We start from the raw sequence: 20,811 nt of genomic DNA, 5'->3' as shown, positions 1-20,811 counted from the left end.
GTTTCTTGTGGAGGTTTGTGGGGTGAGCAGTTCTCTGAGGTAGGATGGAGCATTTCCGTGAATGCACTGATGGGTGTAAAGGGAGATTTTATAATCAATCCTCCTGAGTGAGACCGGAAGCCAGTGCAGTGATTTGAGGATGGGTGTGATGTGTTCGTACTTTTGCACTCTCATCAGGATCCTAGCAGCGCTGTTATGGATGTATTGCAGCTTCTGGATGTTTTTGCTAGGAATCCCGATGAGAAGTGCGTTGCAGTAGTCAAGTCTGGAGGAGACAAAGGCATGGACAAGCTTTTCAGCATCTGACAGAGAGAGTGTGGGGCGGAGTTTGATAATATTTTTGAGGTGGTAGAAGGAGTTCTTGCATGTTGCATGTTGCCTGATGTGGGCCTCAAAGGTCAGCTGAGGATCCATTTTAACACCCAGATTGTTGACTGTTGATGAGAGTGGAATGTTCTAACCGGAGAAGGTGATGCAGGTTATGGAGGAGGACTGGACCTGATGTGGGGTGGCAACTAGAAGGGCTTCGGTTTTAGTGCTGTTTAATTGGAGGAAATTGTGCTTCATCCACGCCTCTATCTCCTCCAGGCAGGTGGTTAATGTGGATGATGGCAGAGGTGCAGAGGGGGTTGAGTTAGTTCTGATGTAGAGTTGTGTGTCATCAGCATAGCAATGGAATGATATTCCATGCCGGTTGATGACACGACCAAGGGGCGACATGTAGATGGTGAAAACAGTGGGGCCCAGAACAGATCCTTGAGGGACACCACAGGTGATATAAATGGTAGGTTGGAGATAGGTCTATAGTTGGCAAGGACATCTGGGTCTAAGGTGGGTCTTTTGAGGAGTGGTTTGATGACAGCAGTTTTTAAAGGGGATGGAACATGACCAGACTGGAGGGAGTGGTTTATCACTGTAGTGATGAGGGGACTTATGGCACAAATGTTAGATTTGACCAGGGCTGTGGGAAAGGGGTCCAGGGCACAGGTGGAGGGTTTCATCTTTTTGATGATGGCCTCAACCTATTGCTGCGATATGTCAGTGAAGCGGCAAAGAGGCTGGGTAGGTCCGGGCTGGGGGTTGGCAGAGCAACGGAGTTGGAAAGGAAAGAGCGGATGGTATCTACTTTTCTTCTGAAAAATGCGATGAAATTGTCACACTGCTCCTCTGTGGTGTCTTGGTGCAAGGGAGTTTGAGGTTTGAGGAGATGATTTACTGTGGAAAAAAGTAGCTTGGAGTTGCCAGGGCTATTGTTGATGATGTTGGAGTAGAAAAGTGACCGTGTGTCTCTGAGGGACTTTGCGTAGGCCTTTTGGTGGTCTCGGTATGCCTGTCTGTGAACAGTGAGTCCTGAAGCCTTGAGGCGCCGCTCGAGGACACACCTCGCTGTCTTCATCTTCCGCAGCTCGCAGGTGTACCAAGGAGCTGAGCGTGAGAATGTGACTGTTCTGGTTTTGACAGGGGCGTGGAGATCCAGGAGACTGCTCAGAGATTTGTTGTAAAAGTCCACAGATTCATTGACTGATGTGAGATTTATAGCGGAGAGATGCTGGAGATCCGAGGTCATGGTGTCCGGGTTGATGTTTTTCAGATTTCTGAAATGGATTTGACGTTTTGGTTTAGTGTAGGGAAGCAGGAGTGGCAGATCCATTGTGATGGCCTTGTGATCCGACACACCCAGATCATAAACAGATAGATTAGGGATGGGGGCAGAGTTTGTGATGACTTGGTCAAGTGTGTGTCCCCTAGTGTGTGTGGGGACATCAACATGTTGAATGAGGTTGAGGCAGTCCAGAAGGTGTAGGAACTCGGCTGCATAGTGACAGGAGGGGGTGTCAACGTGAATATTTATATCTCCAATTATTATAATATTTCCAGAAGTAGTGCAGAGTGTAGTTAGAAGGTCGTGCATCTCTGGGATGAAAGCTGAGTTGGGTTTCGGTGATCGGTAGATGAGAAGTATTGTCAGGGTGAAGGGTGGTTTACATTTAAATCCAAGGCATTCAAATGAGGATAGTACAGGCAGAGGCAAGGGGAACAGTTTCAGTTATTTTCTGTGTATTATTGCTAAGCCGCCACCACGACCAGTGCTGCAAGCCTTTTCTAGGTAGCTGTAGCCAGGGGGACAGACTTCATTTAGGGCAGAGTATACCTCTGGCTGTTGCCACGTTTCCGTAAGGCACATAAAGTCTATTCCCTTGTCCATGATGTGGTCTTGTATAAAAGATGATTTGTTGGTTAGGGATTGTGCATTAAAAAGTTCTATTTTGACTCTGGATGAAATGGTGGATTTCTGTATGTGTGAATTTTCAAGGCAAGGATACTTTAAATCCACTGCAGCCTTGCACTTCGCCAGTAGAAGTCGCTGTACCTGAAGCTTCGAGTAATGAACCCATTTTTGAAACAATTGGCTGAAGTGATTCAGTGCTTCACAAAAGCTTAATTTGCCCATCACTACAGGTGGATCCGGGGATTCGACAAGGCGGGTAGATCAGAGACAGGCAGGGTTGGTAACAGGGAATGAGCTGAGGTAGGAAGTACTGGAGCAGACTGTGACACAAATCATGCCAAATCTGCATTTCGAGCAGCTTCCTAAAATATGCTGCCTCATACCTTTAGATTGGTTAGATAGTGACAGTTAAACTGGGCATACGCTGATATGATTTTGATATGATATGATTTTAGAAACGGTGTTTAATTCCTACTCATACTGAACATCGTCTGTGATCTAAAGCCAAAGATCACGACCTGAGTGCTCACACTGTACTGTACATGGGTGTTTAGGGACGGTGGTCTCCATGTGGACCGTTCTGGCTATTGACAAGTGTCACTAAAGATTAGTTTGAAAGAAAGAGGCAGGTAGAATATATAAAATAGAAAAAGAAGATATAAAATAGTTCTATACGAAGGCTGAGTCCTTGCCGCAGCGGTCCAGGATCTGAATACGACCCGCAGCCCTTTGCTGCATGTTATCACCCTCTGTTGCCCCCTTTCCTGATCTTCAATGAGTAGAAGTTTGTTTGTTGAAGAAGAAGAAGACGACAAATAAGAAGACATTTGTTTGCTAGATTAAGATTATTTATTATATTAATTACCCCCTGAAACTGCCACCAATACTCTTCTTTCTACTGTATTCTCCCCCTGAACCTGCCCCCCCACCTCCAGGTCTAGCTCTTGTTGCTTTTGAATTTGAATGTACTTATTGTAAAAGAAAAACCCAATGTGGACAAAAGTGTGTGTTTAATAAATGTTATGTACAACCTAGTACAGCTGGCTGCCTGCTCCTGTGCATGGTACAGATTTACTATATTGATACAGCTCTTGGTGACTTTGGTTTATATTGGACCTTACCGCCAAAATACAAAGATAATTTTTTGCAAGGTTTGTGATTTTCTGTAATTTGTTTTCTTTGTTTAACAGTTGTTTCTTTTGTAATACTTGTGAAGGTGGGAAAAGTATTTTTGGGAAAGAGCATGTCACATGAGCTGCGGTTCTGATTGTAGCCACGATCACAGCACAGCCCGGTGTCATAACACAGCAAGAAAGAGAGCAGTGCTGTGAGGTTCATGGCTGGGGAGGCACTGACTCTTTCAGTCAGATTTACAAATTTATGAACCCAACTGAGTAGCTTATTCACCATTTTCTTGGCAGCATGAACATTGACTACTGGTCATTTTTCATGTCTCATATCAGCATTCTTTATACACACACAGGTAAGGTACATATTTGGCCAAAAAAGAACGTTACATTTATAGCGGCTCAGAGATATTTACTCGGCACCCTCAATAGCATGTTTAGTCTGATGCTTTGATTAATTTCAATACAGACTGCACTATTAACAAAATAATATTTTATTTAAGGTCAAAATTTTGTTTTTAATTTAAATATTGGATTGTTTTCTCTTAGTCAGACCACATTTTCAATAAAATTGTGGTCTTACCTTTACTTGTAAAAATGTTGGCTGTCAGTTGGAAAAAAAAACCAAACTAAACGGTGCTACAGTGCACGTGACTCTGATGTTAGCTAGCAGTAGCTTGTTGGCGCTTACCGTCTCTGGTAGAAGAAGCAGCTACACGAACCTGTGGGCTCACGTGTGCCCTCTTCAATGCGGCAGAGTACTGTCTGCCTCACCTGGTGTCTTTTTACTGTGGCTTTATGTCACATCAGTAAGACTAAATATGTTACACACATACATTACATACATTAACTGGACTATGGAAAGTCAGGACGCATAATAAAAGTGTTTATAAACATTATATTGGCTCAACCTAGTTTGCGAGGGATTGCGCAATCCGAGGGGAGGCTCAGCTCGTCGCTGCCTCAGCTCTCCTGTATCTGAACAGAGAATACGCGAATGCAGCGATTTTTACTATAAAAATGATCAAAAATATTGGACTCATACAGAAAATGTATTTATAGCACAGACCGGTGGACAAATACACATTTACATTTTATTTTACTGTTATTAGTTTTTTTACTTTTTTACTCTGCCTCCCCTGCCTCCCCTGAGCACGTCCCTGCTGTATACTTAAGCAATAGCTCACGACAGCCCGTGGTATATAGTCATTATATCACAGTTAAGGGGCGTGGTACAACCCCCTTAACTGTGATATAATGACCATATACCATGGCCTGTCGTGAGCTATTGCTTTTATAAAACGGTTACCAAGTGTGGCAATATGAAAGAAAAATACACACTCCAATTTAAATAGTTTTTATTATTAAATAATAATGTTCAAAATAAAATAGTCCCTCCGTTGCATTTTGTTTGCTTCACGATGTTCTTTTTGTTTTTTTTCCATTTGGTCTACCTGCTCTTCACGTAGCTCTGCATGTCGTCTTTTAGGGGCTGTTTTCTCTGGAGATAGGCACTGATCGATCCACTCCTCCAGAGTAAAGCTTTGTAAGTTTGTTTCTTAACGGACGTAATTTAACAGCTGTAACGGTGTAGCTTTTTCTCAGACGCGGAGGGATACTGACTTGTTGTGAAAAGTAACTACAATTCTACCCGTGATATACGCTCATTATACCACGGCTAAGAACCAATCAGATTGCTTGATTTGACATGTCCGTTTTATAATAAATAATATACTATGCCCACTGGAGGTTCAGTTCATGAATGGAAAGGCTACTTAGCTCTCAGCTGTTAGCTTAGCTGAAGAATCCTTTGAGATGAAGGAAAGCAGTGTGCTGTCTTTGTTGTGGCGGCGTGTCGCTGTGTCTGTGTGCTGATTCAGTTAGTGATACAGTTAGCTCTTGTTGCTCCTATTGTGAAGGCTGGTCGCTGCATGCAATAACTGTGTTTACTTTGGACACTCTGGACCTCTGCCATTAAAGAAAGAGTTCAGTCCTCAGACAGCCATCCGATGCAGCGGGATGCGGTGCTGGTCCGGTGCCGCGGAGGAAAGAGAAAGAACACCTTGCTGTGTTTTGGTTTTATCAGCTGATTGTTAGACTGGTACACTTTTGAATACTGGACAACGTTGAGAGTTAAATAAACATACAGCTTAGATTACAATTTCAAATTAATTTTAAAAGCGTATTTAAAGTAATAATTCACAGTCGTGGTTTTTCTCGCATGCCTTAATGCTGATCCAAGAATCCAAAAATGGAGAAAAGTCTTGATGAATTGAAATACATGGCGGCCGCGTTTAACAGCAAAACTGTATTAAAATCTGTGTTTTTGGATTAATGTAAAAAATTTCCCAATCGGGTGAATTCTAAGATATGTAACCAGAGTCAGTCATGAATCATGTTTTGCTGCAATGTGTGATAGTCTCTCGTACGTAACACTGCTTTTGTTGTGGCCAGAAACTTACATTTGTTTATACATTTATATATACTGTATATGTATGGAGGGCAGATACAAAGCAGTCACTATGACGTTATTTGCTGTTTATTTATACATACATGTATAAATGTTTATTGCTGATGACACTCTGCCTGCCTCTGCCATTATTTGCCTGTTTTGATTTGTTGGCAAGCTGCACTTTATTACACCAGCTATTAGGAGGGTCCCCCATCCCTTAACAGCTATCAGACGTGTCTGAGCCACTGCACCTCCGTCACGCTGGTGTGTGTCCGTCAGCAGGGATTTGTGGTACATCTCTATGCAGACAGTACTCTGCCTTGTGGTATCAGTGTAATAAAGCAGTGGTGTTATGTGTCATGACACGTTCTTAGTCGATGGTTAGTGTGATGTCTGCATTTGATAGGGAGCACTCCCAACAATAAAAGCCCACAGGTTTCACTACTGCTTTGTAGTGAGAAAATGATTAATCTAATACAAAGTATCCACACAAATATCACTTTGAGTCACTTCCACTGTGTATAAAGCAGATTTAATTGCAAGTCAGAATCAGTTAACAAATTCAGCTAAATCAGGCCCGTGGCAAAATATAAACTGATAGTTAAAAAAAGGTAGTAAAATAGAGCCAAGCATATATAAATAGATGTGCATTCTTTGTGCAAAGACTTATTTGATTCTAACACTTGTTTAACCTTTTTTATTGTATTTTTATTATTTTCAAAACAAGCTTATAAAAACATCAACAGTATCTCTTCTAAATCAGTCACTGTTGTTTTGATCATTTTGAACATACTCATGTACCTGTAGCTTTTCCTTGTCTGCCTGTTCAGTACCATGAACCACTGTGACCATGATAATACCATTACCATCTGTGCCCAGCAGGTTGCAGCGTTGGCTATGTTCTTTAAGATACAATAGCCTTAATCAAGCTAAATAATGCTACTTTCTCCACTAGTGGGTTGAAATTGTTCATCTATTATATATGGCAGGGTCTATAAAACCCAAATAGATAACACATCTTTATAAAATGTCTTCCTGAATATCCAGACTGATGTCAGGTATATTTGGCCACATTGTCAAAACTGAGCTGTGTTGTAAAGTGAGCTGTTTAATTATGATTTGTTTCCCCTTCCAGTGTATTATATGTTTTACTGCAATCCTTGTGTCCAAACCCAGTTTGAAGTGAATTTACCCAGAATACTATAGCCTCCCCTTCACTGTCCATACAGGCTTCCACCAGAGGAGCTTACAATGTATTTAAATACAGTTATGAGCTTCTTACAAAGGATGGTGCAAGTTTAGGAAAGATGCCTGTACGTTGGCATATTCAGAACTGTAACTAATGCAGTTATCTACCCAGTCTATGTTGCCATTATGAGTGGACATTTATACGTTTATGGCTCCAAGAATCTTAGCAATAGAAATCCAGCCCATGCTTTTGCTTCTCGTCCAAGGAGTTGTTTTGGTGATCTGAGTCAGTTTTAAATATGGACCTTCTCTTCAGACCAGGGCTTTCATGAGAGGTGAAGAGGAGAAGCCCGGAGCTGTGTGCTTGATGTCGGGTGGATGTAGTGGCTTCATCCGGAGCCTGAGAAGGCCAGCCAGAAGGGACACTGCTGGGGAGCTCCGCAGTGGGCCTCGAGTCCAAAAGAGTCTCCCTCATCTGCTGGTTCTCCCTGGTTGCTGCCTGCCACACCACCTCCAGCTCTTCCTCTACTTCTCTGGAGGAGCAAAGAGAGGAGAGAGGAAAAGGAAGCCAATAAGTCGAGCTGATTGGGTGACTTATAGGAAAATAAAAAACACAACAAAGTTCTGAAAATGTCATTTAACAAAAAAGTAGTACGGAAGCCCTGAGAGGCAGGTGAGAGAAACCAATCTGGTGACCCCTTCTCTACGTCTGATCTAAATAGTTTTCTCTCCTGTGTTTATGACTTAAGAACAGGTGAAAAATAAATGTTGGCAGGTGAATTACTTTTTTTGTTTTACTTTTTGTGTTCAGTGCTTGTTGTTGTAGTACTCATTTAGGCCACAAGAGGCTGAAGTGCAGCACGACATGTTTTCTTCCAGGTGAGTTTTAGTTTCTCCATGTGCTTTTAACACAAGATACATGTATTGATATGATTAAAATACATCTCTAGCAAAAACAAAGACATGACAGTCAAGTTCCATAACATAACGCTTTTTTCTTCCACCCGTTTTATAAATGAAAAAAAATTGTCCTTTTTCTCTCTGCCTGTTCTTGAATCATAAACAGGACAGACAATAATTTAGATCAGATTTTAAAAAACATCCACCAGAATGTTATTTTCTCACTTGCCTCTCAGGGCTTCCTGAGCAGAACTGCAGGAGAATGAAAGAACGCAGAAGGTGAACAGACTGAGGTAGCTCTTACACATTAAAGGCGAGTGTGCGTAGTAGTGAGGAAGGTGCTTTTAGCTGGAATAACAGGTGACATGCAGCATTGCTGTCATGAAGCTCATTCATACATCACTGTGGCTGCAGTACGTGATTAGGCTGACCACAGGAAGACCTAAAGGTATATCTCTTCTTTCTTATACAGTGGAAAACAACAGCCGATTTATTTTCAGTGTATCATCTTCTTTAAACCAGTGTCACAGTATCTGCTGATTTCTACTGTGCAACTGCCACCACCATCATGACTACAGAAGACAATAGTGACACCCTGGGGACATACTTGCTGCAGTAGCTCCCACAGCTCCATTTCAAACTTGTATCTACATTGTGCATAACAAGATTAACTCAGGACAGCCTAGTCCTCACTCCTCCTTATCCAAAAACACTGGGCTGCTGCTGGGAATACAATTGCATGCGTTATCTCTTTTCCCAATTATTTCTAAAGTAGTGCCTGAAGCACATGCCTTGGTTTGGCATAACAAAGAAACAATGATCCACAGTCACATAGCCATTCCACTCACACCACAATGATGTCCATGGGAGATTTGCATAACTGAAGTAGAGTATCTCCAAGAAGATCTTTTTCTCGTGACGTATGGTCACAAAGACTGTAATCATGAAAAACTGTATTGCTTATTCTCAGAAAGTCAGAATGGATGACTGAAGCAATATAAATAATAAAGTTGGAAAAGGTAGCTCTCAGACTGCAAAATAATGAGACAGGATGTGCTGAATAATGGGCGACATAAATAAATGATATCTTCTGTCAGTTTGCTCGACAGCAATAACATTGCATGTTACCTGTGCTGTAAGATGAAAGTACATTGAACATTGAAGGAAAGTTACAATGTTTAGGACTGTTGTTGTTTGAGGGGTGCACTGGTAAAGGGTTGGTTTAGATCTGTATATTGGTTGGGAGGCGTCTGAAATGGCAGAACGCCATTAGAATTGTGTATCTTTAGTCTTTTCTGCTTGTATTTTGTGAGGGAATAATGTGTATATATATATATTATTTATATTATATATATATATATATATATATATATATATATATATATATATATATATATACATATATATACATATATGTATATATATATTATTTATATTATATATATGTATATATATTATTTATATTATATATATATATAATATATATATTATTTTTATATTACATATATAATATATATATGATTTATATATTGACATATCTGAAGTATGCTAGCAGATATTAAAGAATTTCTAACACATTTCACTGTTTCTATGTGGTACACAAATCAATATCAGTTTAAGTGTACGGTATATTTAGAATATTTTCACCGCATTACCTTCCTGTCAGACAGTCTTTTTAAATCTTTTATTAATAAGTAATTTTACCTTGCAGAACACAGAAGTTGCTCAATGGGTTCGTTAGTTTGTGTTATTGTCCACATTTTTTATTTTTGGTGAAAATATTCTAAATATTGCGGTTTTTTAGGTGGCTTTAATACGTTAGCTGCTGCCCCCGTCTACAGCAATACATTGCAATACAATACATACTCATGTCTGTGTTTCTAAACTGGGGGCGCGCTGTACCGTCTACTGTAGGTAATACACTGAACCATCCCTGTAATGCTGCAGTGACTGAACAGCAGGCTCTCTAGCACTGTGACAGTGGCAGACACTTTACAAGCTCCACCCCAGAGATGGAAGGAGATACTCTTTTGACCTCTCTATCTGTTTGTGGTTGTCAGGGAGATATATAAACAAATTGCAACCAGGTTTAACTGAAATGTCCTGAATAAATAGCTTCGGCTCAACACATTTGCCTGTTTTCTTGCCTACAGAACATTAGTGTTTCCATCGGTTTCTGTGACCTGCACTGATGGTTAAGTTAGCATGCTAAACGTCTCTGATTGGCAGTGTTCAAACCTGGTAAAACAAACGATCCGTAGGATTGGATTAAACCTCACACATCTCTCACACACACAAACACATTCAATTGTGGCCAGAATGACACCTTGAGTTAGAGCTTATACATAAAACATCAAGTTGTTTTAAAATCAGTGTGCCTGATGGTTTTACATCCCTCTGGCAACAACATTCACCTTTGTGTTAGTAATCATCTTTTAGCTAAAGCACAAACGCACCTTTTCATTAAATGAACTCACCGGGCACAATGCAGGAACAAGTGAAGGGTTTCTATCATATGGGAATAACTGTCGGACTGTATGATTGTTAAAGGCTCTGACTTGAAAGTGTTTACAAATTCAAACTCAACTGATGCCATAAAACTCTGTTTTCTGGACTTTTCCTTCCGGAACAACTCTATGCTAAAATCAGGAAGACACCAATAACTGTAGAAAGCGATGTGTTGTGTGGAAGTGGAGCAGCGGCGGACTGCTTTTTACTTCTCTTCAGAAGAGACGAGGAGTCAATTCCCCGGATATATTTAAAATAATACTTCAACACGTGCTCTTTAGTGGATTATGTGTTTGGATTACAGGAGATGCTTGGACGGATTCAGCAACAGATGGAGAATGTAATGTTAGCGGTTAGCGTCTGAAGCGCATGCGCTACCCATAGTGTCTATAGCAAGGGTTGGCAATATAATCGAAACTCAGACACACGCACACACACACACACACACGCACGCACACTCACACGCACACACACACACACACACACACACAGACATCTGTCATTGTAGTACGATAATATATTATTATTACTTATCATTATTCCTTCATGCTCCTCCCTCACACATGTCAACACCTGCGCACATACCTGCATACATATACGATGACAGAGCAGTGTGTATCATTAATGTTCAATTTGCTGCGTTTCCTGTGCCTTTAAAGTTTGATGTTGAGGTTCCATGTTAAGGCTGAAGTTCCTCTCTGCTTATACAGGTTACGATCATGTGCCTCTCATTATACTTATGCCTGTTGGTTTCATGAATCAAATAACAACCTACTATTTCACACAGAGATAAAAGAAGAAGAGTTAGTAGTGATGACATACAAGTATAACAGCTCCAAGGAGACAGCACGTAATTACCTGTGTGAGCTGTTATTCAGATAATGGTTGATGGATTAAAGCTTTTACGTCGTATGCTGCCCTGTCTGGACTCAGTTAGCCACTTATTACAGTGGAGAGAACATCAGCATAACTGTACTACAACAATGTTGTACATGTGTATTTAAAATGAAGTCAGAGGCTAAAGATCCTTGTCTTCCAAGAAGGCTACAGTTTAATCTGTGTCCAGCCTGCTGGTTTGAAGAGGATGACGCACGGTACCTCCCCCCTCTGGCTCAAAGCTACTAGAGGGCCAAGTTGGTTTAACAATGAATAACGATGACTCAGTTTAGCTGGACAATAAACCACTACTTATGATGCATCGATAAGGGTTTGGGAGGCACTTTTTTATCTCTTTCTTTTCTGTCTTAAAGGGCCTACGGAATGATATTTCGTCAGTGTTATTGGGCTTGGCATATGATAGAGGTTGCATATCTATTGTGAAATGTGCCATATATATATTTTTAATATTGATGTATTCGTAATAAATCACGATCATAACAGCATAAAAATGACTTCCACTAACAACAATCGATCGCTGCGCCGAGAGCATCCACTTCGGCAATGTTCGGGCGATGATGTCACAAGTAGAATACAGCCGCCGCCAGTGTTCGTCTGCGTTACAGCCGCCGCCAGCGTTCGTCTGCGTTGAAGCGTCCAGCAAAGACTGCTGTCAATTATTACGAGAAAGAACGGACAACAACCGATCGTCAAGGATAATTGTGAAGCGATGTGTTGTATGGGGATGTGGGGCCGTCTCCAAATCTAGCTTTCTGTGGCCACAAGATGATAAAATGTCGCGTTTATGGATAAGACAAGTGCGTCGATGAAACTGATGATTTGTGGGCAGCACTTTGAGAGATCGTGTTTCGAACAAACTATGCTCGCCAAGGAAATGAGAGACCACCAAAGAGATGACGAAATGCATTCGCTAAAAGGGAGAGCGAAGGTAAGCCGTGCTACTTGTTTACTGTATTTATTGTTTCAAGCATAAAGCCATAATCGGTCTAGGCCTACTGTATGTAACGAGTTTACACCAGGCCTTAGCCGATATATGTGTGTTATTGTTTGTAGTATTAATAACTTTAGCTAATTACACTTCATTAGCTTAATTAAGTATAGATTCAATGTTTATAACAGGCTTCCCCGTTTTATTCTGTAGTTTGAGTAAAAGCGTGAGTCTATTTAACTTTTAACTATCACCCTATTATTACAGAGGTATTGAAACATTGGTGAATGAAGCCACTAACAGAACTGAGGATACCTGTATGATCAGCGACCATCTACTGGACATCCACACTGGGGAGGAAGCTGTGTGTACACCAGTAAGTATACAGACTGTACGTCATCTGTACATTACAGTTGTAGTTCCAGTAGACCTGCACATGACGTGTTAAAAATACAATCACCACATGCATGTAATTCATATATTTGTTTTATTTGATATCATTGCTCTCTCAATCAATTCAACCACATCTTTTATTATGAATGTTATTAGATATTGTCTTTACGCAGACATGTTTAAACATGCAATACAATTTCAAGCTGGTTTCAAAGATTTATTAGTAAACTTGTGTTTTGTACATTTCAGACATGTCAGAAAGAAATTTCTGTGCAGACGGATCCACTCCACGGATACACCACAAGTCCATGCAGGCCCGACCACGTGTCAGGTCAGCTGGACTGCAAGTTCCAATCCAGGTTGGTTGTTCCAAAGATCAGCATCATAATATATATATATATATATATATATATATATATATATTTACATACATACATACATACATACATACATACAACATATTTTTTGCAGAGTATGTTACTGAACTCTTGACCGAGACTCAATGCTTTGTGCCAAGACAATGTTGATGAGGAACCTTTGGAAGTCCCAGATCCACTCAGCAATCGGTGGAAGAACCAAACAAGAGGGATGCTGTTGTGCTGTATAGAAGCAGATTCAATCACTGAACTGATATTGTGTTTTGTTATTGACTCTAATAAAGTGCTGATACTTGAACGACGTGTAGTCGTCAGATGGAAACGTAGCACAGATCTTTTGAATGGCACATGATGGTAGTCTGTGGTTCTTAACAAGTATTCCCCAACAAGATCTCACCGGCGGTATGCCACATAGTGATACATTCTGTAACATACAAGATAATACATGTCAATGGTAATCACTTCAACCTTATTTGCTTATTTATCTATGTATTCTGTAACTTTGGCAGAGTGACCATTCGACTCCCCATAAATACATCAAAGTTTCTGAGCTCTACACATTTGTGCACACAAATAACATACTCATTATGTGGCTGATCACCTGCTTGTTGTCTGTCCCTCTTCAAATACCTTTGGTAGGCTGTCTGCAACACCCAAACATCCAGACACTTTGATTGGAATCCTGGGTGATCTGTTATGCAGGTTATGTTTGCACCATGTCCCTCATATTCATTGAATTCCTCCATGACATCCTTTTCTTGGCAGCAGCTTTTCAATTGCTTCCATAATTGTACAGTTTTCACATGTACACCTAAATGTACAAAAGAAGAGTGGTAAGGACATGTACACAATATGCAATATCCAGAAAAAAGGCCAATATTAACGTCATCTTAATGTCATACTATTTATATGCCTGTGTTTGACGACGTTAGCAGCTCATAGGCCTGTTATGGTCGTACCTCCGTACGACCATAACAGGCTTATGAGCTGGAGGTCAGATCTATCTCGTAGCAACTTGTTACCCGTTTCAGCTTGTGATCTATTTACGATCGAGGATAATGTTACGTTTTATTATGATGTATTTACTATATATTGAGAAGTTCTATGAACTATAGTCAAATGTATATATTACCTGTCTGTGTTCTGTTGTCGCAGAGGATCTCCGCCAAATCCAGGATCACCGTCACGTTCATCCGCCTGTTCGCTCCCGTCTGTGTCTCCATCTTGAATAATGTGTCTCGAGCTGCTCCTGTTTCCACCACGTTAAACTCGCCCGCATGATCTAAATCCACAACACCGGCATCCTCTTTAATAAACTCCTCTTCTTGAAGGTGCAACGAGTCTATTGACGACTCACTGTCACTTGATTCTGTTGAAATATCCGAGCCAGAGTCCGACATCGCCACGTCTGCCGTGCTGTCTGTGTCTTCAACTGGTGGACTGTATTCTACTTGTGACGTCAGAACACGGCGTCGGCTGTTTCCGGTAGCGGCAATGTAAACATTGGTGGTCGACATACTAAATCATGATTTATTAAATACTGCGATCATTGTGTCATAAATAACACATCATTTTACACCACAAATAGCATTTACTATTATCAGTAGAAATTCATGTTTATCATGTCGTAGGCCCTTTAAAGCAGAGAAACAAGACAAATTAAAATGATTAAAAATGTTGGTGTTAAATATTGTTTCTACAGTTTATTATGTATGTGAGCTCTAGCGTGTTTCCTCTTAAACGTGTAACTTTCTGCCGCTAGGGGGCTCTCAATCAAAACAATAACAATAATGAGAGTTTATCGTGCAGTCAGCTTCTCCAGATTAAGATTAGTTCATTGTTCATATTTCAGGAGACAAATGATCCGCAGAGGTCTCCTCATCTCCAAAACTTCACTTATCTAGGATAACGTCTTTCCTTCTATAAAACGGTTTGTCAAGATGTTGCACAGCAGTCATGGTGGCCAGACAATATATCATTATGACTTCCCCTGAAGTTTCTTCTACAGCCATCACAAGGTTGACATTTGTGGTTTGGAGTGAAATGTCGCATCAACTTTTGGAAGGATTGACATAAAGTTTGGTACGGACATTCATGTCCCCTTCAAGATTTTAATTTGTCCAATGTTTTGGTTTTGACCAAATACAAGCAAAACTAATGACACTCCCATCAGCTTTAGCTGCACTTTGTGTGTAGTGCGAACTAGAAAATGTTATCAGGGCTTTCAGACCAATTACAGCAAGTTCTGTCCGGCTGTCTCGTCAGAATGAGCAGCAGCAGCACACGGGGAGAAGAGGAGACACGATCTTTAATTGACATTGGGCCCGATGACTTTATAAAGAGTCAGTTGGAAAAAACGATTTTCTCTTTGAACACTTTTCAATTATTTTCCAAGAGGATGAGAAAGAGAGAGGATACGAGAGGACGGGAGAGCAATGACAACACGCCGACGTCAGACGCAGACCTACAAACCAATCAATTGCCGGTATAGGGAGACGCAGCTCACGCAGGCGGGGATGACTGGATATGGGTATGTTGTAAGATAGAGTTCTTTAGTGTGCTTGAATAATTGCAATGTGATACCCAAACTAACCGTATCAAATCTAAAGAAGGTCACACACATGAGAACCACATCAGGAAAGTTATGAAGAGTTTGTAATAGACAAGAGATGATTCTGATTCTGAGATCACACATTTATCTTAAGAGCATTGATTTGACCGTGTGGGGAAACAGAGAGAAACATGCTATCCTTCTTATTGAATAAAGAACAGGATAAAAACACTTCCTTCAGTTAAGACCGTCACAAACTCCATTGTCTGCTAATTGCCTTCAACCCAAACAGCATGCACACATGCGTTACCCATGGCAACCACAATCTTCATTGCTTCCTTCGAAGCTACTCAGACAAAATACAAAGATAAATCGCGCAGCTATAAGAGATGGAAAACTCATCAGGAGCGTGTGTTTTGGTGGGATAGCTGTGGTGACCACGAGGCCACACAGCTGCATTCTGACCTGTCGCGAAAAGCTCAGCGGCAGCTCGACTACCTCAGTATATCTCCATTACAATTTCTGCTTCAGTGAGCTGCAGCCATCTCAGGATTTGGTCTATCGCTCTGCAACAGAACAACTCCCTTCTCACCATCCTCGCCCTGTCAGCCCAGACGCTGAGCAGAGGGGTTTATAGCCACGGGGGGAAACACATGCAGTAGCATTAGACAATCAGTGTCTAATCATCACTCCAACAAAGTCTCTTCTGTTCCATAAATAAAGAGAAGAGTGTCATTTCGCAAATGCAAATGGCTCATTAAATGGTCTGAGATCCAGACAGATACTGCTACGGCTGAGTAATAGTGAACTGTTTGTAATATTCACAGTCATTGGCTTTTCTAAATTGAATCTGGCTTTTTTCAGATTGATTTCTTAGGAGAGGGTCCCATTGCAAGTTTTAAATGAGACGTTCGGCATGCTTTGGCCGATACTCGGACGTCATTAGCATCAACTTTGCTTTATAGATTCAGTTATATTTAACAAAGGTATTCTGTCCTGGATTTATTCTCCATATGATATGTTCAAATATGGTGATATTGAATTGCAAGGTAAATTATATTGTAACACTAGCAACACACAGTGTGGTTTATTTCAGTGGAATTGAGAAATTGTATTTAAATTGCAGCTTTACAAACAGATTATAGATTATCTATGTGAGCAGAGTGCTGCTATAAGCAAAGTACTCCTATTGTGCATCAATGCCAGACTTCCACCTCCACAACCATAATACAAACCCTCGAGAGAAAAGCTGGAGAGCAATAGGTAAAACAAAACAAAACAAAAAAACAATGTACCATCCATCACAGTCAATTCTATGCTTCTCTTTAGTACTTTAGCAGAAGTTTTCTTTAAAATACCGAGCCACTACAAGGAAGTACGAGTTATAAAAGACATGGTCACAGCATGACCCTGACAAAGAAAATCAGCACGTGTGCCTTTCTTACAAATTCTAATGGTCGCTACCAACGGGACAAGTAACAAAAGCTGAATGGAGCTTGAGCCATGATCCTCTTTGGTCCTCAGAACAACTCCTGAACCTGAAGGGAAACCAAGAGATATTTAAATACCACTAAAATGTGTTTATCCGCATTCATGGGCTTTACCATTTATTATGCATGAAGTTCCAAGTGTGTAAGCTATTAACATAAAATAAAGCCAGCAATTTACACTGCTTGTTTTTCAGTGTGTGAAAACAGGAGACATTAAGACTGCAGCAAACACAAGCTCCAACATGCCTGTAAGGAGGAAGACGGAATTTAGGTCAGAATTAGCCAGTGTTTCCCCAAGCTGACACAAGTTTACCCTGCACCCTGGCTTTGTTAACATCATTGTTATGCTTTCATTACTGTATTATCACAAGAAAACTAAGAATCGTTGTGTTTTTGTTAGTTTAGAATGAGCTCTTCATATCCACAAAGGGAGTCCGCCATGTTGCACCGTCATGTTTCTACAGTAGCCCAAAATGGGTAAACTAAATCTCTGGCTTTAGATAGGGCCTTTCCAGTTTTTATGTTACCCGAAGGCCACCATAGATTCTCCGACAACCATGTGAAACTGCGGTCACAGGAGCCACACCATGGTAATGTTGCTGCTAAAGTACCATTATTATGGTAAGGATATATATACACTTTTACAGGGGAAAAAGTGATCTGAAGGCTCAATGCCCTCCTGAGCTCCTGGAAGTCTCAGGCAGTGCTGCCTCTCTGGAGGCTACGCAGAACTCAGCAGGCAGGCGGCAATCACAACCTATCAGCAAGTCTGCTGCGAAAGCACAGGCAGAATACAAAGCTGTGGATCAGAGAGAAGGAGAATGAGTAGAGATAGATTTTTCGTCTGTGTGGTGGTGAGAAGTTTGACTTCAGCCGAGTGGATGGCTATACTTGGCCAAACTCCTAATGCTCCAGCTAAGAACAAGGGACACCTTGTTTCTCAAATACACAAGTATAGAACAGAAACTCAACACCAGCTACACCGATAGTTTGAAATTGTTGCTGTGTCTGGTGCACTAGTGTGTTGTGGCTGCAGATGCAGCAGATGGTTCATCCAGTAACCTGTTTCACAAGTGCCAGCCTTTTTCCAAACAGTTTCCAATGACAGCATTCTGAGCTGGCTCTTTGTAATAAAACTAGATCTTCAGGTTAATTATTTAGAGGTCAGTCAGGGCTTCACCCACATGCGTCCCAATGATTCACAGTGCCAGGGTGGGGTGCATGTTTGGTAAATCTGGGAGTGAATCCAGTTTCACAAGGCCAGCCGTGCAGCGGTCTGTGGTGTCGTAAAGCCGGTGCAAGTGGCGTGAGTGATGTGTGTGGTTGTGTGCGTGAATTGTCATTACGATGCCCTCGGGCAGAGCAGGACAGGATCCTCTAACAATCTGATTAGCTAGCTTTCATTTGATAGCAGCAGGCAGCAGGCCAGTGACTGAGCTAAAAACAGACATACCAACGGGGGAATAATGGGGAAGTGGTAGATTGCTTCAGGTCAAGTTTTTCAAGTCTGTCACACTGTAGCAGTAAGAATATCATAAAACCCTTTCCTATAACAACATTTCAGATATTTTCCCTCACCAAGACAATTCAATTAGCTTAATGCAATGGCCGAGGATTATCATTTACAAGCAGCCTTCATTTGTAAGATTGCTCTTTTCTTCTTAACTTCTGACATACTGGCATCAAGTATTTCAAAAGAATCAATATATATATATACTGTATACACACACACACAGTATCCATAAATACAATTCATAATAGATAGAAATGTACTTCTTTGTGCATTTACCTAAACCAATGATTGCCCACCAGCCTACCATGTTAGTCCAGCAGTAGGCCTTTCTCTGTAGCTCTTAAATGAAATGCTTCACATACTACTTAATGCAAATCCTGTTGAGAATCAGATACGGTGGTTCCGCCCCCAGCAATCCATCATCTCTGAGTGAGAATAGGGGATTAGTATTGGTAGAAATAGTCGGCTCTGAGGGGGTTACCTGATTTAGTGTTGATTGAGAAATTTAGAATGGAGCTGTCTGATCTGCTGTGTCCGTGGTCTACAGTGATGAGAGTAGAAATTGCACCGCACAACATAAACATAAAAACTGTGGCGATTAGACGCAGAGTAACAAAGGAGTTGATGTCTCGCTTTAGAAAGGTGATGTGTTGTAATATGTTATTTCTGCGTTACCAGGTTGTGTTGTTGCTGTCTTGGTTACTCATACTTGTTGATATGTTGTCATGTTGTGGGTGGCACTGTGTTGTGTAAAGTTAAATTGCTAATATACGTCAAGGCTGATCTAGATAAGGATATCTGAGTAAAACAAAAAGAAGTATAATGATAAATCTGTCGAGATTCGTTACTTAACTGAACACATCACATAAAGTACAAGGGCACTTGGAGAGCTTTCTATAAATAAAAACATAATGTGTGTATCTACCCTGTGATTCGGATCCACTCCAAAATGAATTAGATTCTTCCTTGGCTTCAGGTTTCAAGATTCAAGATTCCTTTATTGTTACACCTTGAGTGAAATTCTTTGGTTTTGGCTCCTCTACATTGTAGCAATAATAGCAATAAAAGTAACACTAAAAAGACCAATGGTACTAGTGCAATACCAGGATTCAACATCTCCTTCTAACGACTGTGTTTGTATTCACATTTCTCACCAAAAACAACCTTTTAACAGCTCATGGTAACGTTATAATTGACCGTATACTCATTTTTACTGAATAGAGCTTGAACACATCATAATGTAAGTCAATGCATCCTCCGATCCGTTAGCTTATAACTCCGTTATTTAGCCAAGCGGGACAGTGCTGCTATACGGTAGCTGACATCTAACAGCTAACAACTTTGGCCACTTGGAGGCAGTGCAACAAGCTGTAAAGAATATATTGACATATTATTCTTATTTACACATCCAGCAGACACATAGAGCTATTTGATACATTGTTAATACAAATATATTGGTAATAGCAACTTTCAATTTTGTTACTAAAGGCTTGAAACCAAAGCATGTGCAGGATGCATTGAGCAAGGCATTTGAGTCAGTGCTCTCTGGTGGAAAAACTATGTAAAAACGTTTCTGAATTAAATCGAAGAAATTATTGCATTTCTCTACCGGACTGTCCATGTGATTTATAAATCTATGATAAGCTAAAATCAGACGATAATTTGCTCAACTTTTTTTGAGGGACACAATGGAAGAAAAAGCCAGACGATTTACAGAAAGGCTGAAACCGATCTGTTTGTCTAGACATCTCTATCTGTTTCTTGTCAGCAATTGTTTTGTTGATGTGACCAGCTCTGTCTGCATGCACACTTTACTGCTGCCTCTTGCTGTCTCTGCCCTCCCTCCGGCGACACACACACACACACACATCTCATCTCTCTTTCTCCTCCTCCTTTCATTCACACATTCTATCCCTATCCTCCTCCCTTTTTCCGCCTGCCTGCTTCCTACCGTTTCTCCTCCAACCTCTCTCTCTCTCTCTCTCTCTCTCTCTCTCTCTCTCTCTCTCTCTCTCTCTCTCTCTCTCTCTCTCTCTCTCTCTCTCTCTCTCTCTCTCTCTCTCTCTCTCTCTCTCTCTCCCCTCGCTCCCCTCCTACCGTTTGGACTGCAGCAGTCTCTCCTCAGCGTCCTGTCTTTCTCTTAGCAGCTTCTGCAGGTGAAGGATCTCCCTCTGGTAAGAAGCTGTCCTCCCCTCTGCTGCCTCCTCCAACACTGCGAGTCTGGTTGATGCCTGCCTCCGGTACACCTGCAAATACA

General features: G+C 41.0%; 1 protein-coding gene across 1 annotated transcript in view; it reads right to left on the bottom strand.

The window, feature by feature from the left end:
- Positions 1 to 6,328: 6,328 nt before the first annotated feature.
- The window catches only part of cep89 (centrosomal protein 89), a 66,357-nt gene continuing 51,874 nt past the window's right edge, over positions 6,329 to 20,811 (bottom strand). Inside the window, exons 17-18 of the mRNA XM_029428461.1 lie at positions 20,652 to 20,800; positions 6,329 to 7,530 (exon numbers count right to left, since the gene is read on the bottom strand). Of these exons, the coding sequence (XP_029284321.1) occupies positions 7,221 to 7,530; positions 20,652 to 20,800 (459 nt within the window). The 3' untranslated portion in view covers positions 6,329 to 7,220. The remainder of the gene's footprint in view (positions 7,531 to 20,651; positions 20,801 to 20,811) is intronic.

This window comes from Cottoperca gobio, chromosome 3 (assembly GCF_900634415.1).
Source record: "Cottoperca gobio chromosome 3, fCotGob3.1, whole genome shotgun sequence".
In the NCBI taxonomy this organism is placed as follows: Eukaryota; Metazoa; Chordata; class Actinopteri; order Perciformes; family Bovichtidae; genus Cottoperca; species Cottoperca gobio.
The sequence above is the reverse complement of the archived record's forward strand: the minus strand, read 5'-3'. Positions and strand labels throughout refer to the sequence as shown.